We start from the raw sequence: 19,064 nt of genomic DNA, 5'->3' as shown, positions 1-19,064 counted from the left end.
TGCCTGGGGTGGTGGTGGAGGATGGAAAAATAGGGACATTCAAAAGTCTCTTAGTATAGGAGTTGGGAAAATTGTGAGGCCAAATTTGGAGGATTGTGTGCAATTTTGGTCCTCAAACTACAGGAAAGATATCAATAAGATGGAAAGATATCAATAAGATAGAAAGAGAGCAGAGATGATTTACTCGGATGTTGCCCAGACTTCAGGAACTGAGTTACAGGGAAAGGTTAAACAGGTTAGGACTTTATTCCCTGGAGCGTAGAAGAATGAGGGGAGATTTGATCGAGGTATTTAAAATTATTAGGGGGACAGAGTAAATGTAGGTCGGCTTTTTCCACTGAGGGTGGGTGAGATACAAACCAGGCATGGGTTAAGGGTGAAAGGGGAAAAGTTTAGGGGGAACTTCTTCACACAGAGAGTGGTGGGGGTGTGGAATGAGCTGCCAGCTGAGGTGGTGAATGCAGGCTTAATTTGGTCAGGTACATGGATGGGAGAGGAAGGAAGGGATTTAGACTGGCTGCAGGTCAGTGGGACTTGGCTAAACAACTGCTTGGCACAGACTAGAAGGGCCGAAGGGGCCTGTTTCTGTGCTGTAATGTTGTATGATTCTTGGACAGACGCTTGGATGCAAGAAAAATAGTTTATAGGTGTGAGGGAGGGAAGGTTTAGATTGGTGAGTAAGTTACTATCGGAACAACATCGTGGGCCGAAGGGCCTGTTATGTGCTGTAATGTTCTGTGTACTAGTCCGGATTAAGCTCCATTCACCAGTCATTCTAAGCCTGTAACCCTGGCTAATCACTGTATAAACTGGTGAACCTCCTTTCAACTTTCGCAGTAAACTATTCCACTCTCTGTGACATGTCCTCTTGGCTCCCCTCAAAGGATGTTGTTCATCTGCACGTTCCTGTTGCATGAGAGCAGGGACATGGTTGGTATTCAGTGTTGCCGTGATCTCATTGCTGGAGTGTGAGTCATTGACACTTGGGCCCAGAGTCAATCTCATCACAGCTTGCAGTTATCAGCCTAGGAATATTCAGAGCAGATGTTCAGGGTGGTGAGGCAAGGTCGAGGAGGGGATTGCTGACGTGTGTTTCCTGGGCGTGACCTCGTTGAACTGTGATTTTCTACTGGATGTGGGTGAGAGCCAGGGATTAATCATCACTTCTACTGTCCCTGCCTGCTTGTGTCCTGCTGGACTAGGGGATGGTGGGGGGTGGGGGGGGGTGTGAATCTGACCGAACGGGGGAGCAGACTGGCCCAGGGCACTAGTAAACAGAGAGACCACCCCCACCCCACCACTACCGTCTGAGAAGGAGAGGTAGAGGAGACGACCATGGTGGCCAACCAGTGAGGCTGAAGAACACACAGGCAGCGGGGCTGTTAGTGACTCGAGGCGAGGAACCCACACAGGATCCGAGTTGCCGGCGACTGCAGTTGAGGGATTCACACAGGGCTGCTGGAGACAGCTCGAGACTGGCTGAAGGCGAACCGGAATGAGAGAGGGAGCCGAGGGCACTATAGGGTTCCTGATTGTGTTCGAGGTTCAGATTTGGAGCTCGGGCTGTCAGTTTGGTCTGGACTCAGTGTTACTGCGGGAGGTGAATCCATCGGTGTCTCTGAGGGGATTCTCTTTTAATTCTCTTTTTCTGACTATAAGAGGCGCTTCAGGCAATTTCTGCTGAAGGTGAATCTGCCTTACGGCAGATGAAAACAAATCTGTGCTATAATGCACTGATTTTATTACATGACAAAAAAATTGAATCTTGAAATTAACTTCTTCCCCCTGCCATCTCCACGCATGGCTTGAGTTGTTCGTTGGTGGGAGGAACCGTGCTCAGGAAGGGTGTGATCGAGGTGGGGGGTGTGCAGAGAAGGTTCATGAGGATGTGCAAGTTAGGGAGGCAGGCGGCACAGAACAGGGCCTTCTGCCCAACTTGTCCATGCTGGCCCAGTTGGCCCTCAGGGCTAGTCCCTGCATATGGCCCCCATCCTTCCAAACCCCTCCTCTGTAAATCTGTCCAAATGCCTTCCCTCCTCTCTGGTTTCCTCTGGCAGTTCATTCCTTCGAGTTGATGCGTGTCACCTCAGTCTCATGAGGGTGAGCGGGCTCAGAAACGACGGGTTTATTGCCATATTGAATATAGAACAGCACAGTACAGGCCCATACAAAACCCTCCCTACCATGTAACCCTCTATTTTACTTCCATCCATGTGTCTGTCTAAGAGTCTCTTAAATGCCCCTCATGTTCCAGCCTCCACCACCATCCCCACCAAGGCATTCCAGGCCCCCACAACTCTCTGTGTAAAAAAACATACCCCTGACGTCTCCCCTAAACTTCCCTCCCTTCACTTTGTACACATGTCCTCTAGTGTTTGCTATTCCTGCCCTGGGAAACAGGTGCTGGCTGTCCACCCTATTTTGTCGACCTCGATCAAGTCTCCTCTCATCCTTCTACACTCCAAAGAGAAAAGTCCCAGCTCTGCTAACCTTGCCTCATAAGACTTGTTTCCCAATCCAGGCAACATCTGGGTAAATCTCCTCTGCATCCTCTCCACAGCCTTCCTATAATGAGGTGACCCAAGTGTGGTCTCACCAGAGATTTGTAGAGATGCACCATGACCTCTCTACTCCTGAATTCAATCCCCTTATTAATTAATCCCAGCATCCCATAGGCCTTCTTAACTATCCTATCAACCTGTGCGATGACCTTGAGGGATGTATGGATTTGGACCCCAAGGTCCCTCTGTTCATCCACACTCTTAAGTAACCGACCATTAACCCTGTACTCACCCTTCTGGTTTGTTCTTCCGAGATCCATCACCTTACACTTATCCAGATTGAACTCATTCTGCCACTTTTCTGCCCAACTCTGCATCCTGTCTATATCCTCTTGTAACCTTCAACAACCTTCAGCTCCGTCCACAACTCCTTCAACCACAAACTTACTGACCCATCCTTCTGCCTCTTCGTCCAGGTCACATAAAAATCACAAAAAGCAGGGGTCCCAGAACAGATCCCTGCGGCCCCTCCACTAGTCACTGACCTCCAGGCAGAATACTTTCCTTCCTTAACTACTCTCTGCTTTCTTCCGACAAGCCAATTTTATATCCACTCAGCCAAGGTTCCACTGATTCCGGCCCTCATGTGGGTACAATGTACACGTGCGCTGAAATTCTTGCTGTTGTTGAACAGATACTTGTGGAAAAAATACAATGGTAAAGATAATTTGAATTAAGACTAACTGTGAAAGATATAGAATAATATTCATTTATTTCTGTTCTTTTTTTTTAAACTTTATTTATTGAAAAATTATTGTTAAATGTACAAAATACACTTCTCAACAAAATTTTTATATATATATGAAAAAAAAAGAACCAAATAAGAGAAGAGATTTACCAGGATGTTGCCTGGATTGGAGAACGTGTCTCACGAGGCAAGGTTAGCAGAGCTGGGACTTTTCTCTTTGGAGCATAGAAGGATGAGAGGAGACTTAATAGAGGTCTACAAGATTCTGAGAAGCAGCGCCTGTTTCCCAGGGCGGGAATAGTAAACACCAGAGCACGTGTGTACAAAGTGAAGGGAGGAAAGACATCAGGGTTAAGTATTCTTTTACACAGAGAGTTCAGTGGGGGCCTGGAATGCTTTGCCAGGGTGCTGGTGGAGTCTGGAACATTAGGGTAATTTATGAGACTCTTAGACAGACAGGTGGGGGGTGGGAGGCGTGGCGTGGTGTAATGATGTGATTGAAAGATGTGGGAATGTGTCTCCCTGAGGAGAATTAATAAAAAACTGAACAAAAAAAGTTTTTTTTTAAATTTCAATAGTCGAAAATGAGCATGAACCCTGCCTGAGCAGTTTTAACTCTGGCTGCGAGAAAGGGAAAGACTCCCAACAACTAGAAAACTGCTTCTAAAATAAATCCCAAGATTTGAAAGAATTGGGCCTACCTCGATGTCGGAGCCCTGAGGCTGAACTTTCTCCTCCTCCGAGAGTGACGAGTGACGGCAGCACTAGCTCAAGTGACCTTGGCGCCACTTCTCCGGGTAGCCAAAGAAGATGGCGCGGGCATCCTGAAGGAGACCGTTGAACTACAAAACTTACAAGAACAAGTGCGCACCCACGAACGTTCGTGCATGTGCAGAATGGATCGAGCAGAATTACAGTGGGAGACTGATTAAACCAGCTCTCAGCAGCATTGAAGCACAAGACCTGCCTCCTTTGGATTCGGAGGCAGAGCTGGAGGCAATTTTTTTCATCTATCAGTGATGTGGAACAGGACGAAGAGGGTCAAAGAAAGCAACTTGAGGAGGGGGCAAAAGAAGGAAGAAACTCTGCAGGTAAAGGGACCTAAAGTTAAGGGGCAAGGTATGGGCAGGCAACTCATAAACCAGCTGCAAGCAATTAGGCAGAAAATGGATTTATAATATGGGTCTATTAGGCGCGATGTTAATACTCAATTTGAATTTGTTAAAGGAGTATTGAAGATAATTAAGGAGGAGATGAAAAGATATGTTAAAGTGGCTGAGTTCAAAAAGTTGAAAGTTTACAAGAATATCCCGATGAAGTGGTTCAGTGTAAAGAAGTGGTCAACAAGTTGGAAGATTCAGTTATGGAGTGGAGCGTCGAGAAGAAGGAAATTTTACGAAGAATTGATATGTTAGAGAATCATGGTCAAAGATTGTTGGATTCCCAGAAGGTTTCGAAGGCCCCAATTCAGTGCAATTTTTTCAAAAATGGATGCCGGAGATTTGGGGGCCTGAAAATTTCCCGAATGGACTTGAATTAGATAGAGCACCTCTGTGCTTAGAAAGAAACCGTTGCCCGGTCAATCACTGCACTCAGTTTGGATCAGATGTCTTCGTTACTGAGATAGGAGACTATTTTGAGAGTAGCAGTTCAGAAAGCTCATCAGTTTCAGTATTTTTTTAATGTAGACTTCAGTGTGAATATGGTGAAAAGGAATTAAATCTGCAAAGCCCATGTTTTGGAAAAAGGGATATAAGTTTTCTTTTCGTCACCCTGCAATACAAACTGTTTCTGGGAAATAATTAGGCGAAATTCTTCAATAACGAAATGGAAGCTTTAGAATTTGCAAATTCTCTTCCAAATAATAAAATGAATCAACAAGTTGATTTATTAACAGCAGATGTTCCACAAATTGAGAGGATGCAAATATCAGATAAGGAGATGTTACAGTAGGAAATTGCTATACTTGATCACGACCAAGTTAACAGAGATCTCAAAGCAGCCACCTTTACCTGAAGATGATAATGGCTACTCGGAAATTGTATGATTTTCTTCTCTCTAGGGGAGCCGGGGTTCTTTCCTTCTCCTTCCCCAGCTATGTGCCACCCAGCGGTGAGAGTCGCTTCCTGCACGACTGAGGGTGGTAGTACTGGGGCTTTTTTTACAGTACTTCTTTTTGGGGGGGGGGTTCTTTTTCTTATCTTTCCTTTTTTTTTGAAGGAGATGCCAGGTGTAGTTAATGATTTTGAACACCCAAGAGGAGAGGCAGAGGGGTGTTATGAATTTTTTGAATTTAGTATAATGGCAAGTAGTAAAACTTTGAATTTTTTAAGTTATTACATTAATGGGCTTAATAATTTGATTAAAAGAAAGAGGGTGTTAGCTTTGAAGAAAACGTGAGTTGATGTTGCTTTCCGACAGGAAATTCATCTATCTGAGAAGGAACATCAAAAAGTGAATAGATATTGGGTTAGACAAGTGTAGCTTCAACTTATAACTGGCGTGGCGACTTTATTTAAGAAAACGTTACCAGTTAAAGTGGTTACTGATCCTGTGAAAGGGTTTGTTTTAGTACATGGTCAAATTTATTCTGAGAATTGGACTTTGATGAATATTTATGCTCTAAATATAGGTGATGAAGGAATTATTAGGGATACATTTATGAATTTAGCTGAGGCACATGAAAAAATAGTGGTAGGAGGGGATTTTAATTGCTGTTTAGATCTAGTTTTGGATAAAATTATCAAATCCATTACTCGAGGCAACTTTGAATGTAATGAAAGACGAATTTAATAGATATTTGGAGGAGATTAAATCCTAAAGAAAGGGTCCATTCTTTTTATTCTCATAGACATGATTCTTATTCTAGGACAGATTTATTTTTAATTTTGATGCAATTGCAAAGAAATATTATGGAAGTGGATTACAAGGCTAGAATTTTTTGAAATACAGAATAAGGCTACAGATGAGAAAAGAAAGGAATTAATAAAGAAAAAGTTTCATTTTAATAAGATTCAGACATGTAGAACTGAAAAATTAATTGATAGAACTAAGCAAAGATATTATGAATTAGAAGAAAAAACCCATAAAGTTTTAACTTGGCAGTTAAAAACAGCAAACGTCTAGAATAATTAATGCCGTTAGGAAAAGTTCAAAGTCGATTACTTAAATTCAAGAGAAATTAATAATTTATCTAAAGTTTTTATATTCTGATTGTATAAATCAGAATTAATTGGAGATGAAGTTAAGATAGAGAAATTTATCGGAGATAAAAATTTATCAGTCTTGACATATCAATATCAGAGAAATTTAGATGCTCCTTTTACAATAAGAGAAGTTAATGAAGTGCTTCGTTCATTACTGAATGATAAAGCTCCAGGAGAAAATGGCTTTCTGGCCAAGCTTAATAAGAAATTTAAGGATCTTTTAATACCTCTGTTTATGGAGGTATTAAAACAGGTGACAGAATCCCATTCTTTACCAGAATCTTTTTCAACAGCGATAATTACAGTTATTGCCAAAGAAAGATAGAGACTTGTTGAATCCTGTGTCTTATCGCATAATATCTTTTATTAAATTTATAAAATTGTTGCAAAAATTTCAGCAAATAGATTAACTAAATGTTTACCTAATTTCATTCATATGGATGAAAGAGGATTTATTAAAAAATGACAGTCTGCTAATAATATTGCAAGAGTAATTAGTTTAATTAAAAAAAAAGGGTGACCTTAATATAGAGAAACTTTGGTTGTGGAAAAAGCCTTTGACAGATTAGAATGGAATTTTTTGTTTAAAGTGTTGGAGAGGTTTGGTATTGGTTCTACATTTATAAATTGGGTTAAAGCTTTATATAAAAATGCTTTAACAAGAGTGATTACTGATGGACAAACACCTGCTTCTTTTCCATTAACTAGATCAAGTCGACAAGGTTTTCCTTTGTCTTGGCTTTGTTTATTTTAGCCATTGAACCTTTAGCTGAACTTATTTGACAAGATCCTAAAGTTAAAGGAATTAAGGTGAACCAGGAAGAATATAAAATTAATTTGTTTGGTTTATTTAACTGATCCTATAAATTCTTTATCCCAATTAAAGGATAGATTGAAAAAATATGGGGAAGATTCTGGATATAAAGTTAATTGGGAATAAAGTGAGAAAATGCCCTTAGCTATGGGTGATAATACAGATTGTAAAATGGTTACTAAATTTCAGTGACCAGATGTAGGCATAAAATATCTAGGTATCCTAATTGATAATGATATTAAAATATAAGTTAATGCTTAATAGAATTGTTAGAGAAGTGGAATAATCTACCAATTACTTTAATTCGTAGAGTAAATTGTGTTAAAATGAATGTTTTCCCTAGAATTCAGAATCTTTTTCAGTCGATCCCTATCCCAATTCCTTCAAAATTTTTTAAGGATGCGGCAGTTAGGATTTTTTTATGGAGAAATAAAATGCCAAGGGTTTCTTTGGAAAAATTGACTTGGAAGTATGAATTAGGGGAGTTTACAATTTCCTCATTTTAAGAATTATTATAAAGCAGCTCAATTTAGATTTATAAATGTATAGTTTCGATAATATCCCAGCTTGGGTTTTTATAGAGTTTAATGCAATAGGGGATATGAATCCCCAGGATTTTATTATATAAATGGAGTTCTAAATTGTTAGTTGGAAATAGGGAATCACCTATTTTGAAACATTTGATTGAGATGTGTAATAATTTTGATAATGAAATTGGTATGAAAGGTTTAGTATCTCAGTAAATGCCCCTGTTTCAAAATAAACTTATTCTATTTTCAATGGATAAACAATTTTTGAGGATATGGAGATGGGTCGGTATTAAGAAGAATGAGGACTGCTATGAGAATGGGAAATTTATAGCATTTGAACGAATGAGGGAAAAATGTAATGTACCCAATAATATTTTATTCTGCTATTATCAAGTTAAAGCTTTTTTTATCTGACGTTTCAAGCCCAGAGCAATAGATATTCACCAAGACAAGTAGTTTCTTAAACAAAAGTTGCTTTTAATTATCTTTAAACATGAAAACAGGATCAAACTTTAACTTATTGCTATTAACTTAATTAACCCCCTTCTAATTCTAAGCTCATGTGGGTGTAAGTTCAGAAAAGTTCTTTGGTTCACAGTCCAATCTCACTTCTCACTCCTCCAAGTTCACTGGTTGCAGGCAATTCTTAGACTGTGCACAGAATTTAACATTTATGAAGTTCACCAGGCTTTGGTGCTTGAAAGGTAAATGGTTACCACTCAGGAAGGCTCTTGTCGGTTTTCAGAGTGAAGATTTGTTGGTCACTGGACATAAATTAATTCCTTCCGATCAGGCACATCAGTGTCTTGCCGAAGAAACTTGCCCCATCAGGGTTTTCCAGATGATAACCTCTTTCTTTCTTTCAGGTCACCACAGAAATTTTTTGTTTCCCTTATTTCAAGTGAAACATTAGGTAGCCAGTCCTCTCCTCTTGTATGAACCACCAGGGCTTTGGAATAATTTTTGAATTGAGTGTAATATAACTATTTACTGTGGTTTAAAATTTATAAATAATCAAATAAAAAGACAGGCACATGGATAGAAGAAAAACGAGGGTTTACAGGGTAGGGAGGGTTTAGGATATTTTGTAGGTTTTGATAGGTTGGGACAACATACTGGGCAGAGGGCCGTTACTGTGCTAGAATGTTCTAACTCCTTATCCATTTCCAGGAGGGGACATTAGCAATGTTTAAAAGATATTTGGACAGGTGCTTAAAAGGAAAGGTTTACTAAGTACATCAGAAGTAGGGTCAGGAGGCAGCTGTTTGGCCCATCGAGCCTGGTCTGACATTTAGTGCTTGATCTGATGAGAGGCGCATCTCCACCTACCTGCCTTCTCCCCATATCTATTAATTCCCCTAATATGTAAAAATCTATCCATCCTTGCCTTAAATATACTTACTGAGGTAGCCTACAGTTTAGAGGGACATCGGCTGAACACAGGCACGGTTGGTGTAGCGGTTAGCGCAGTGCCGTTACAGTGCCAGCGATCGGGACCGGGGTTCGTGTGTAGAGTTTGTGCCTTCTCCCCTTCTCTGCGTGGGTTTTCCCCAGGGACTCCGGTTTTCTCCCACCCTTCAAAACGTACCAGGGTTTGTAAATTAATTGGGTGTAATTGGGTGGCACGGGCCCATGCGTCGAAATGGCCAGTTACGGTGCTGTATGTCTACATTTTAAAATTTAAATGGGAGGAATGTGACAGGCACCATGGTTGGAGTGGATGAGATGGTCAGAGCAGCAAAAGGAAGGCTCATTCCTGGTGGGACAGGCAAGACATGGAACATCGGACATAAAAATCTGCAGCACGATACAGGCTCTTCAGCCCACAGTGCTGTGCCAACTCAATAACCTACTCTTAACAACTGCCTAGAATTTCCCGACTGCATAACCATTTTTTTCAGTTCTGTGTATCTTTTAAAAGGCCCTGTTCCCTCCACTACCGTTGCCAGCAGCGCATTCCATGTCCCCACCACTCTAGGTGTGGGAAAAACATACCTCCCCCTGTACTTCAAACTCCTTAAATCTACATCCCGCCGTGCTTGCTATTTCGGCCCTGGGAGAAAGCCTCTGGCCATCCACACGATCAATGCCTCTCATCATCTTGACCACCTCTATCAGCTCATCCCTCATCCTCTCTAACTCTGAGGCGAAAAGACCAGGTTCACTCAACCTGCCCTCATAGGGGTAGGAGGGGAAGGGCTGGGCAATGGGGAGGAAGGGGCGAGAGGTGACCTGGGCACCTTCTCAAGCCCTCAGTTTGCGAGGCCCACAGATATCCCCATTGGCCCTCTCAACGTTCCAGCTGTGGCCCGGCAGATGGGCTTGTTGTCGTGCTGGTTGTTGACTTGACCTCAGATTCCAATCGCTGACCTGGTTCTCCAGCAGGGGTGCGGATCTCCAGCATCTCCGGACATCCATGGTCCATCGGATTATCTAGAGCAGTAGTTCTCAACCTATCCACTCACATACCAGAAGGGCCAAAGTGCCGCCCCCTCTACCCCAACAGCTCCTATTCTGCCCATCCTTGTGTCCCATCCCCATGGGAGTTAATCCCACGTTACTGCCACTCCCTGGGGGTGAGAACTTCACCGGGGTTTGCCAACATGGCGTTCTCCATTGGATTTAAAATGGATGTGATTTATTTTCAAGGTATCACAGGCTGGATTTGAATAAATCTGTTGCGGAGAACTTGAGCCACAAGATGATAATTGAGTATCCCACGTTGCTCGTGGTGTTGAAGACCAATGCTTCTGAGTACAGGACCCTCAGCAATGGTAAGTAAATCACTCGTCGAGCACCATGTTGCGTGAATGCAGAATAGTGTGTGGGATGATGGTGTGGGGATGTAAATCTACTGAAATAAGACTATAGATAAAGGAGCATAAATAGGCCATTCAGCCCATCGAGTCTACTCCGCCATTTAATCACGAACAGATCTATTTCCCTACTCTGCCCCACTGCCTGGCCTTCTCCCAATAACCTTTGATGCCCTGGCTAATCAAGAACTTATCAATCTCTGCCTTAAATATACCCAATGACCCAACCTCCACAACTGGCGGTGGCAACAAATTCCACAGATTCACCCCTCCGGCTGAAGAAATTCCTTTGCATCTGTTCTAAGTGGACGCCCTTCAATCCTAAAGTTGTGCCCTCTTGTCCTAGACTCTCCCACCGTGGGAAACAACCTTTCTACATCTCCTCTGCCCATACCTTTCAATGTTTGAAATGTTTCAATCACCCAACAAGTCCAGGCCAAGAACCATCAAATGCTCGTCATGTGATAACCCTTTCTTTCCCAGAATCATCCCTCTGAACCCTCTCCAACGTCAGCACATCCTTTCTTAATGAGGAGCCCAAAACTACCCACAATCCTCCACGTGAGGCTTCACCAGGGCCTTATAAGGCCTCAGCATCACATTCCTGCTCTTAGATTCCATTCCTCTTGAAGTGAACGCCAGCATCGCGTTTGCCTTCTTCGCCACCCACAATTTACCTTCAGGCCGTCCTACATGAGGACTCCCAGGTCCCTTTGCAACTGAGGATTTTCAGTTTTTTCTCCATTTAATTTTTTTTTACCAAAGTGCATGACGTCCACTTTCCAACATTATATTTCATTTCCCTCTTCCCTGCCCATTCTCCTCATCTGACGAAGTCAGTGGTTCTCAACCATTTTCTTCCCACTCACACACCACCATAAGTGATTCCTTACAAACCACAGAGCACCTATGGCATAGAAAAAGGTCAAGAACCACTAGTCTTAGACCTTCTGCAAGACCTGTGCGGACAGCAGGGAAGGGTACAATAAATGATCGGGTAGGCCCTTGCTTCAGGAGGGAGAGCACTCGGAAAAGGGAGGGGGAGTAGTTTACGAACGCCCCAAGGAAGAGTGGGGAACTGGGCCTGGTCAGGTTGGAGCAGAGAAAATCAAGGGAAGAAGGGAGAAATAGGACAGAAACACACAGACTGCAAGATAGGGCACTACGGGGGGGTGGGGTGTCATACTGTGGGATGGGCAGTACTGAAGTGGGGGGATTACTGAAGTGGGGGGGTCACACTGTGGGATGGGCAGTATGAGGGGGGGTCAAACTGTGGGATGGGCAGTACTGAGGGGGGGTCAAACTGTGGGATGGGCAGTACTGAGGGGGGGTCAAACTGTGGGATGGGCAGTAATGAGGGGGACACACACTGTGGGATGGGTAATACTCAGGGGGGCCACACTGCCTCCCTCTCACCTGCCAACTGCCAGTGCTTCTAACGAACCCACTTCACTTTCACTGTCACTCCGCTTTTCCTCCTCAGATAACTCGAATGACAATTCATCGAGTGGTACAGACTCCTCGCCAGGGAGTGATATGGAAGAGGGAGAAATCAGGGACGGCTCCTGATCAAATCCTCAGTGGAACCGATGTGTCACGACTGGAATGTTTCCAGAGTAGAATCAGTGTTGGGTGGAATCAATATCATGGCTTTTCCCACTGGAATTTCTCTCATGTCAGAATCCGAAGCATTTTTTAAAATGAGATCCCAAATAAATTTCTAATTAATCGCATTGTTTTATTGCATCTGACACTGTGCACCTTCAAGTCACTATTACAGGAGATCTGTAAAACTACAGAACCAGTTGGGATCGGTTTGGTTGAAAAGCAAAAGAATGGCAAATCTTAGGGATGTGAAATGGGATTGGGAACTGCTGCAAATGCTCAACTCGTTGGGCAACATCTGTGGAGAGAGAGACACACAGGATCAACGTTTCACATCCAAGGCCCCTTCTGGGCACTGGGAAAAGGAGGAAGAAAGTTTTAGGTTACAGAAAAAGTGGGAAAGGGGAATTCATCTATCTTCCTCTCTCAATCCCCAGTGATCCAGTCTCCACACCCCTCCTCTTTAAACCCCCAGTGATCTAGTCTCCACATCCCTCCTCTTTCAACCCCCAGTGATCCAGTCTCCACACCCCTCCTCTTTCAACCCCCAGTGATCCAGTCTCCACACCCCTCTTTCAATCCCCAGTGATCCAGTCTCCACATCCCATCTCTTTCAATCCCCAGTGATCCAGTCTCCACACCCCTCCTCTTTACAGTGATCCAGTCTCCACACCCCATCTCTTTCAATCCCCAGTAATCCAGTCTGCAAACTCCTCTTTCAATTTCCAGTGATCCAGTCTCCACACCCCTCCTCTTTAAATGCCCAGTGATCCAGTCTGCCACTTCTCAGCCCAGTTCTGCATCCTATCAATGTCCATCTGTAACCTCTGGCAACCCTCCCAACTATCCACAATACCAGCCACATAGTGGGCTGAAGGGCCTGTTTCCATGCTGTAACATTCTATTTAATACCTTGATGAAGGGCTCAAGCCCGAAACGTTGGTTCTGTATCTTTATCTTTGCTACATAAAGGACACTGTTTGACCTGCCAAGTTTCTCCAGCGATGTGTTTTTTTTTCAACCACAGAGTCTGCAGACTTTCATGTCTTATTTGTAAGATTCTATTACCTTTGGTCAAAGTTTATAGTCCTAAGGGGTGTTCACAGGGAGGATTTGAACTGTTTACTGTTGCCATGTGTTCAGTCAAAAAAAATTTGTGTGCTATCCATTCAAGTCAACCCGTACTTGAGTACAACAGGCAATATGATGGTTGTTGTGATTAGTGCAACATTGTTATAGCGCCAACGATCAGGGTTTGAATTCCGCGCTGTCTGTAAAGAGTTTTTACATTCTCCCCGCGTCTGCATGAGTTTTCCGCGGGGCTCCAATTTTCTTCCACCATTTGAAACGTACCGGGGGTTGTTGGTTAATTGGGTGTAAATCTAGAGCTGAAATGGCCTATTACCATATTGTATGTCTGAAAAACACAGGTAGCACCAAGTGTAACGGAAATGCAGAGCGAGGTGTTGCAGTGAGAACGGGAGCAGGGATGGTGTGAGAACATAATATCATTGTTTGCATATTGGAGATGATCTGTGATGGAGTAACAACAGGAAAGAAACTGTCCCTCAATCCGCTGGTGTGCATTCTCTGCCCGATGGCGGGGGTGGGGTGGGGGGGGAGAAGGTGACCTTTCCTCTGGCTGCTTTACTGAGGCAATAGGAGGGTGTGGACAGAGTTTATGAAGGTGGGGGGGTGGGGGGTGTGCTCAGGGGTCTCTGTGGTTTCTGGCAGACTTGGTACCTGCCCCAAGCTCTGATTCAGCCAGACAGGATAAAGGCAAAAGACATCAGGAACGTTTCCTTCATCTTCTGATTTTCTGGCCATGACATCGATAAAAACCTGAAAATTCTAGAACTACAGTCACTAAGAAAACAAAGAGACAGTAGAAGAGAGGAATTGAACAAATGTATAATGGCCTTTGGACAGTTCCTCAAAGGACTGCAGAAGGAGAGGCTTTTTTTCAAGTCAAGGCACTCACCGACTATTGTTCTGTGAAGAAATACTTTTGAGAGGCTGGTCATGCCCAGAATTAACATGTACCTTAAGCAAAGATCTGGACCCACTGCAATTTGCCTATCGTCACAATCGCTCCACAGCAGATGCAATATCGCTGGCTCTGGGTCACCTCGAAAACAGCAACTCATACTTAGGCTGCTCTTCATCGACTACAGCTCGGCCTTCAACACCGTTACTCCCTCAGTGCTGGTCAAGAAGCTACAAACTCCAGGCCTCTGTATCTGCACCACAACACCACCCCCCTCCCCTTCCCATAAGACTTGCTCATGGGAAGACCACAATAAGTATGATTTGGAAACGTCACCTTCTCACTGATCATCAACACAGGCGCACCCCAAGGATGTGTGGTTAGCCCATTGCTTTACTCATTATACACCCATGACTGTGTGGCCAGGCACTGTTCCAATGCCATCTACAAATTTGCCGATGACACCACAGTTGTCGGCAGAGTCACAAACGGCAATGAGGAAGTGTACAGGAGGGAGATAGATCAGCTCGTTGAATGGTGCAACGACAACAACCCAACTTCAGCAAAACTAAGGAGATGATTGTGGACTTCAGGGAGAAGACAGGGGAACATGGCCAGGTCCTCATCAAGGGCTCAGTAGTGGAGAGGACTTCAAATTTCTGGGGGTCAACATCTCCGAGGATCTGTCTTGGAGCCTCCATGTTGGTGTCTCACCAGCAGCTATACTTGAGATGTTTGAGGAGATTTGGCACATCACCGAAGACTCTCATAAACTTCTACAGGTAGCATGGAGAGCATTCTGGCTGGTTACATACATCACTGCTTGGTATTGAGGTGCCAACTCTCAGGACAAGAATAAACTCCAGAGGTTGTTAACTTGGCCTGCAACATCACAGGCACCAGACTTGACTCCATCGAGGACATCGACATGAGGTGGTGTCTTAAAAAAAACAACTTCTATCCTCAAAGACCCCACCACCCAGGCCAGGCCCTCTTCACTCTGCTACCATCAGGGAAAAGGTACAGGAGCCTAAAGACAAGCACTCAACAGCACAAGGACGGCTTCTTTCCCTCTGCCATCAGATTCCTGAATAATCAATAAACCACAGACACTGTCTTACTTTTCGTGTACGATTATCATTTTTTTAATAGTAATGTTGTAAGATGGTTATGATGTGAATGTTTGCCCCGTGTCGCTGCTGCAAAATACTGAATTTCATGACTTGTACATGACAATAAATTCTGATTCTAAAGTCAAGTTGATTGTCATCTGATTGTACAAATACCAATTGTACAAGGAATCAGCGTTCTCCGGTCCTCGATGCAAAACACACAGACACAAAATCAGACATAACACACATTCAGACAAATAATACATATACAGGACAAATATTTAATCGATCCCAATAAATAAATAAATATTGCTTCATGAATATGAGAGTCTCAGAGGGTCAGTGTGAGCAGTTCCTTTGGTCGTTCACCATTCTCACTGCCTGTGGGAAGAAGCTGATCCCCAGCCTGGTGGAGCTGGCTCTGATCCTCCTGGATCTCTTCCCCGACAGGAGCAGCTGGAAGATGCTGTGTGCGGGGTGGAAGGGGTCCTCAGTGATTTTACACGCCCTCTTCACACCACGACGCTGGTAGATCACACCGATGGCGGGAGACAGACTTTAATGATCCTCTCTGCCAATCTTGTAGTCCTGTGGATACTGCTGGACAGGACACTCTCGATAGAGCTCCTATAGAAAGTTGATGTGATGGTGGCCGGTCACCTTGCCCACTTCAGTCTTCTCAGGAAGTGCAGTTGCTGTCATGCCTTTCAGACAAGTGAGGAGGTTTGCGTGTCCACGACTAGTTAAATGAACTCCAAGAAACTTGGTGCTCTCCACTCTCTACAACAGAGTTATTGATGTCAAGTGGAGGCTGGTCATTCTTGGTCTGGGAACAGGACAGAGCTGGACACTTGATAAGCCACTGGATGAAAAGTTAATGAGAGTTGAGAGAAGTCAAGGGTACAGGTCAACAATGATCTGATTGAGGAGTGGGGTGGATGGAGAGACCAATTGATTCCTAATTCAACAAAAGAAGATCAGAAACCAAGAGTCAAGATAGCAGAGGAGAGAGTCTGCCTTTACCTGCCAGCACCAAAGTAAGGGGTTGCAACAGGAGGGTTAACCATTGGGTGTGCTTTGAATGGTCAGAATGTGGACCAGCCAAAGCATCTGCTCTGAGCACAAACTTCAGAACACTCGGTTCAAACCAGCAATGTCCAAAGAGAGCTTGCAGAATCATCGAGGGCCCCTTCCCCTCTGCACACAGCATCTTCCAGTTGCTCCTGTTGGGGAAGAGATACAGGAGGATCAGAGCCAGCGCCACCAGGCTGAGGATCAGCTTGTTCCCACGGGCAGCGAGAACGCTGAACAGCTGCTAAAACAACTCGTGTGCGCTATGTCTGCGTGCGCCATGCGCTGTGGGCCGGAGAACACTGTTTTGTCATGTTGTACTGGTACAATTGGATGATAAAGCTGAATTTAAACTTGATTTCTCTCTTGCAGTGAATGTGTGAAGACTGACTCCAATGGCCTCAGTGGGGAGATGTTCCAGCAGTAATGCCCAGTCCATGTCCAGTCTAGTCCACAGGTTATTTTGAGTAGTGCTGATTTTGTGATCTTGGTTAGCTGGGTAAAACAGACCTGCAGCCTTGTGTCACCTTGACTCTTTCCTCGTCTGAAGTCCGCTTGTTTTCCTGTCAAGGAATCTTTCTAGGGATCCATTTGACACAGTGCTGTTCCAAGATATAAGGGAGTTTGTCCTTGCTCCACCTCTCTGGAATTACCCAGAAATCATCCCCTTTGCTGCACTCTTCCCCGGGTGTACAATGTCTCATGTACGCACATGGAGCAGGTTCTCAGTCCATAGAAACAACATAGAAACAAGCTCTTCAACCCTTCTAATCTGTGCCTCATCCCACTGACCTGCACACAGTCAATATCCCTTCATACCACTCCTGTCCACGTACCTACACACCAGGGAATAATGTCCTAACCTGTTTAACCTTTCCCTGTAACTCCATTCTTGAAGTACTGGCAACATCGTAGTAAATCTCTGCACACAATACTCCAAATTTGGCCTTACCAATGTCTTATACAACTTTACCATATCATCCCAACTCCTGTACTCAATACTGTGATTTATGAAGGCCAAGATGCCAAAAGCTCTCTTTACAACCCTGTCCAACTGTGACATCAATTTCAGGGAAGTATGTATCTGTATTCCGAGATCCCTCTGTTCTACCGCACCCCCCAGTGCCCAACCATTCACCGTGTACGTCCTTTCTTGGTTTGTCCTTTGTAATGGAGGATAAATATTTGGGAGAATTTGGTAAAATTGGAGTAGGTTACATACATCACACATTTTAAATCAGATCTTATTTGAAAGACTGAAGAATTCATATTCAGTAACATTGCAGGATCTATAGAGACTTTTATGCACATTTCACAAGAAGGTGCTAATTGAAATGACGTCATGAAATGATTGTTTGGAATTGAAGACAGGCTGGCTGGTTGGATAACTACAAGGCCTCTGACCTTTCTGCAAAATGCTCACAGAAAGATCAGTCCTGGGTTTTGTTTACCTAAGACAACAGCTTGATCAAGGGGGAGAACTCCTGCGGTTTGCTGAAGAAGGTGGGGGTTTTTGCAAGTGAGAGAGTCACATGGGCTTTCTGGCAGTCTCAGTTGGAGAGAGATAAGACAAGTTCAACCAGCTCTCTCAGCCAGTGTGTGTAACACTGAAAGCAGCTGAACAGGGCAAGCCAGGAGAAGCTGGTTGGAAACAGAAAGCTCCAGAGTGGCGGATGTCTGGAAGTGCTATCTGTCTGATGTTTCTCTTGGAATAAGTGGAACAGAAAGGAACTCTGTAGTAGCCTGAAAGAAAGAGGTTACCATCTGGAGAACCCTGTTGGGGCAGGTTTCATCAGCGAGACATTGAGGTGACTAATGGTGGTACCTCAGTTGTGGAAATTCTGGAACAACAAATCTCTCTCTGCAAACCCTACAAGAACCTTCCTGAGTGGTAAACATTTACCTTTCGAGCACCAAAGCCTGCTGAACTTTATATATGTTAAATTCTGTGGACAGTATAAGAATTGCCTGCTACCAGAGAACTTGGAAGAAGGAGAAGTGAGATTGAACTGTGAACCCAAGAACTTTTCTTAAATTTACACACACATCATACACATGCGCTTAGAATTCTATTTTCATGTATAAAGTTGATTAAAAACAACTTTTTTTTAAAAACTACTTGTCTTGGTGAATGTCTATTGCTGCTGGATTTTGGGGTCCTTTGGGCTCATAACACCTCCATAACAGTATGGTTGGTGTAGCGGTTAGCACCACGCTTTTACAGCACCAGCGATCGGGACAGGACTGGAGTTCGAATCCCATGCTGTCTGTGGGGAATTTGTACGTTCTCCCCATGTCTGCGTGGGTTTTCCCCAGGATCTTCGGTTTCCTCCCACCGTTCAAAAACATACTGGAGGTGTAAGTTAATGGGGTATAAATTGGGCGGCATGGACTCGTGGGCTGAAATGGCCTGTTACTGTGCTGTATATCTAAATTTAAAATTTATAAAAATTTTAATTCCTTCTGCCATTTTTCAGGCCATTTTTCTTGTTGGTCCAGATCCCTCTGCAGCTTTGTAAACCTTCACTGTCCACAACGTCTCCAATCTTAGTGTCATCTGCAAACTTGCTGATCCAATTTACCACATTATCATCCAGATCATTGATATAGACAACAAACAACAATGGTCCCAGCACCGATCCCTGAGGCACCACTAGGCACAGGCCTCCAGTCT

General features: G+C 43.8%; 1 protein-coding gene across 1 annotated transcript in view; it reads left to right on the top strand.

Annotated features, from left to right (window-relative positions):
• znhit6 (zinc finger HIT-type containing 6) overlaps positions 1-13,212 on the top strand; it is a 50,608-nt gene extending 37,396 nt beyond the window's left edge. The window contains exons 9-10 of the mRNA XM_069936375.1: positions 10,449-10,573; positions 12,099-13,212. Coding sequence (XP_069792476.1) covers positions 10,449-10,573; positions 12,099-12,184 — 211 coding nt within the window. The 3' untranslated portion in view covers positions 12,185-13,212. The remainder of the gene's footprint in view (positions 1-10,448; positions 10,574-12,098) is intronic.
• The last annotated feature ends 5,852 nt before the right edge of the window (positions 13,213-19,064 follow it).

This window comes from Narcine bancroftii, chromosome 5, assembly GCF_036971445.1.
Source record: "Narcine bancroftii isolate sNarBan1 chromosome 5, sNarBan1.hap1, whole genome shotgun sequence".
Taxonomy (NCBI): Eukaryota; Metazoa; Chordata; class Chondrichthyes; order Torpediniformes; family Narcinidae; genus Narcine; species Narcine bancroftii.
This window is presented reverse-complemented; position numbering and strand designations above follow the sequence as displayed.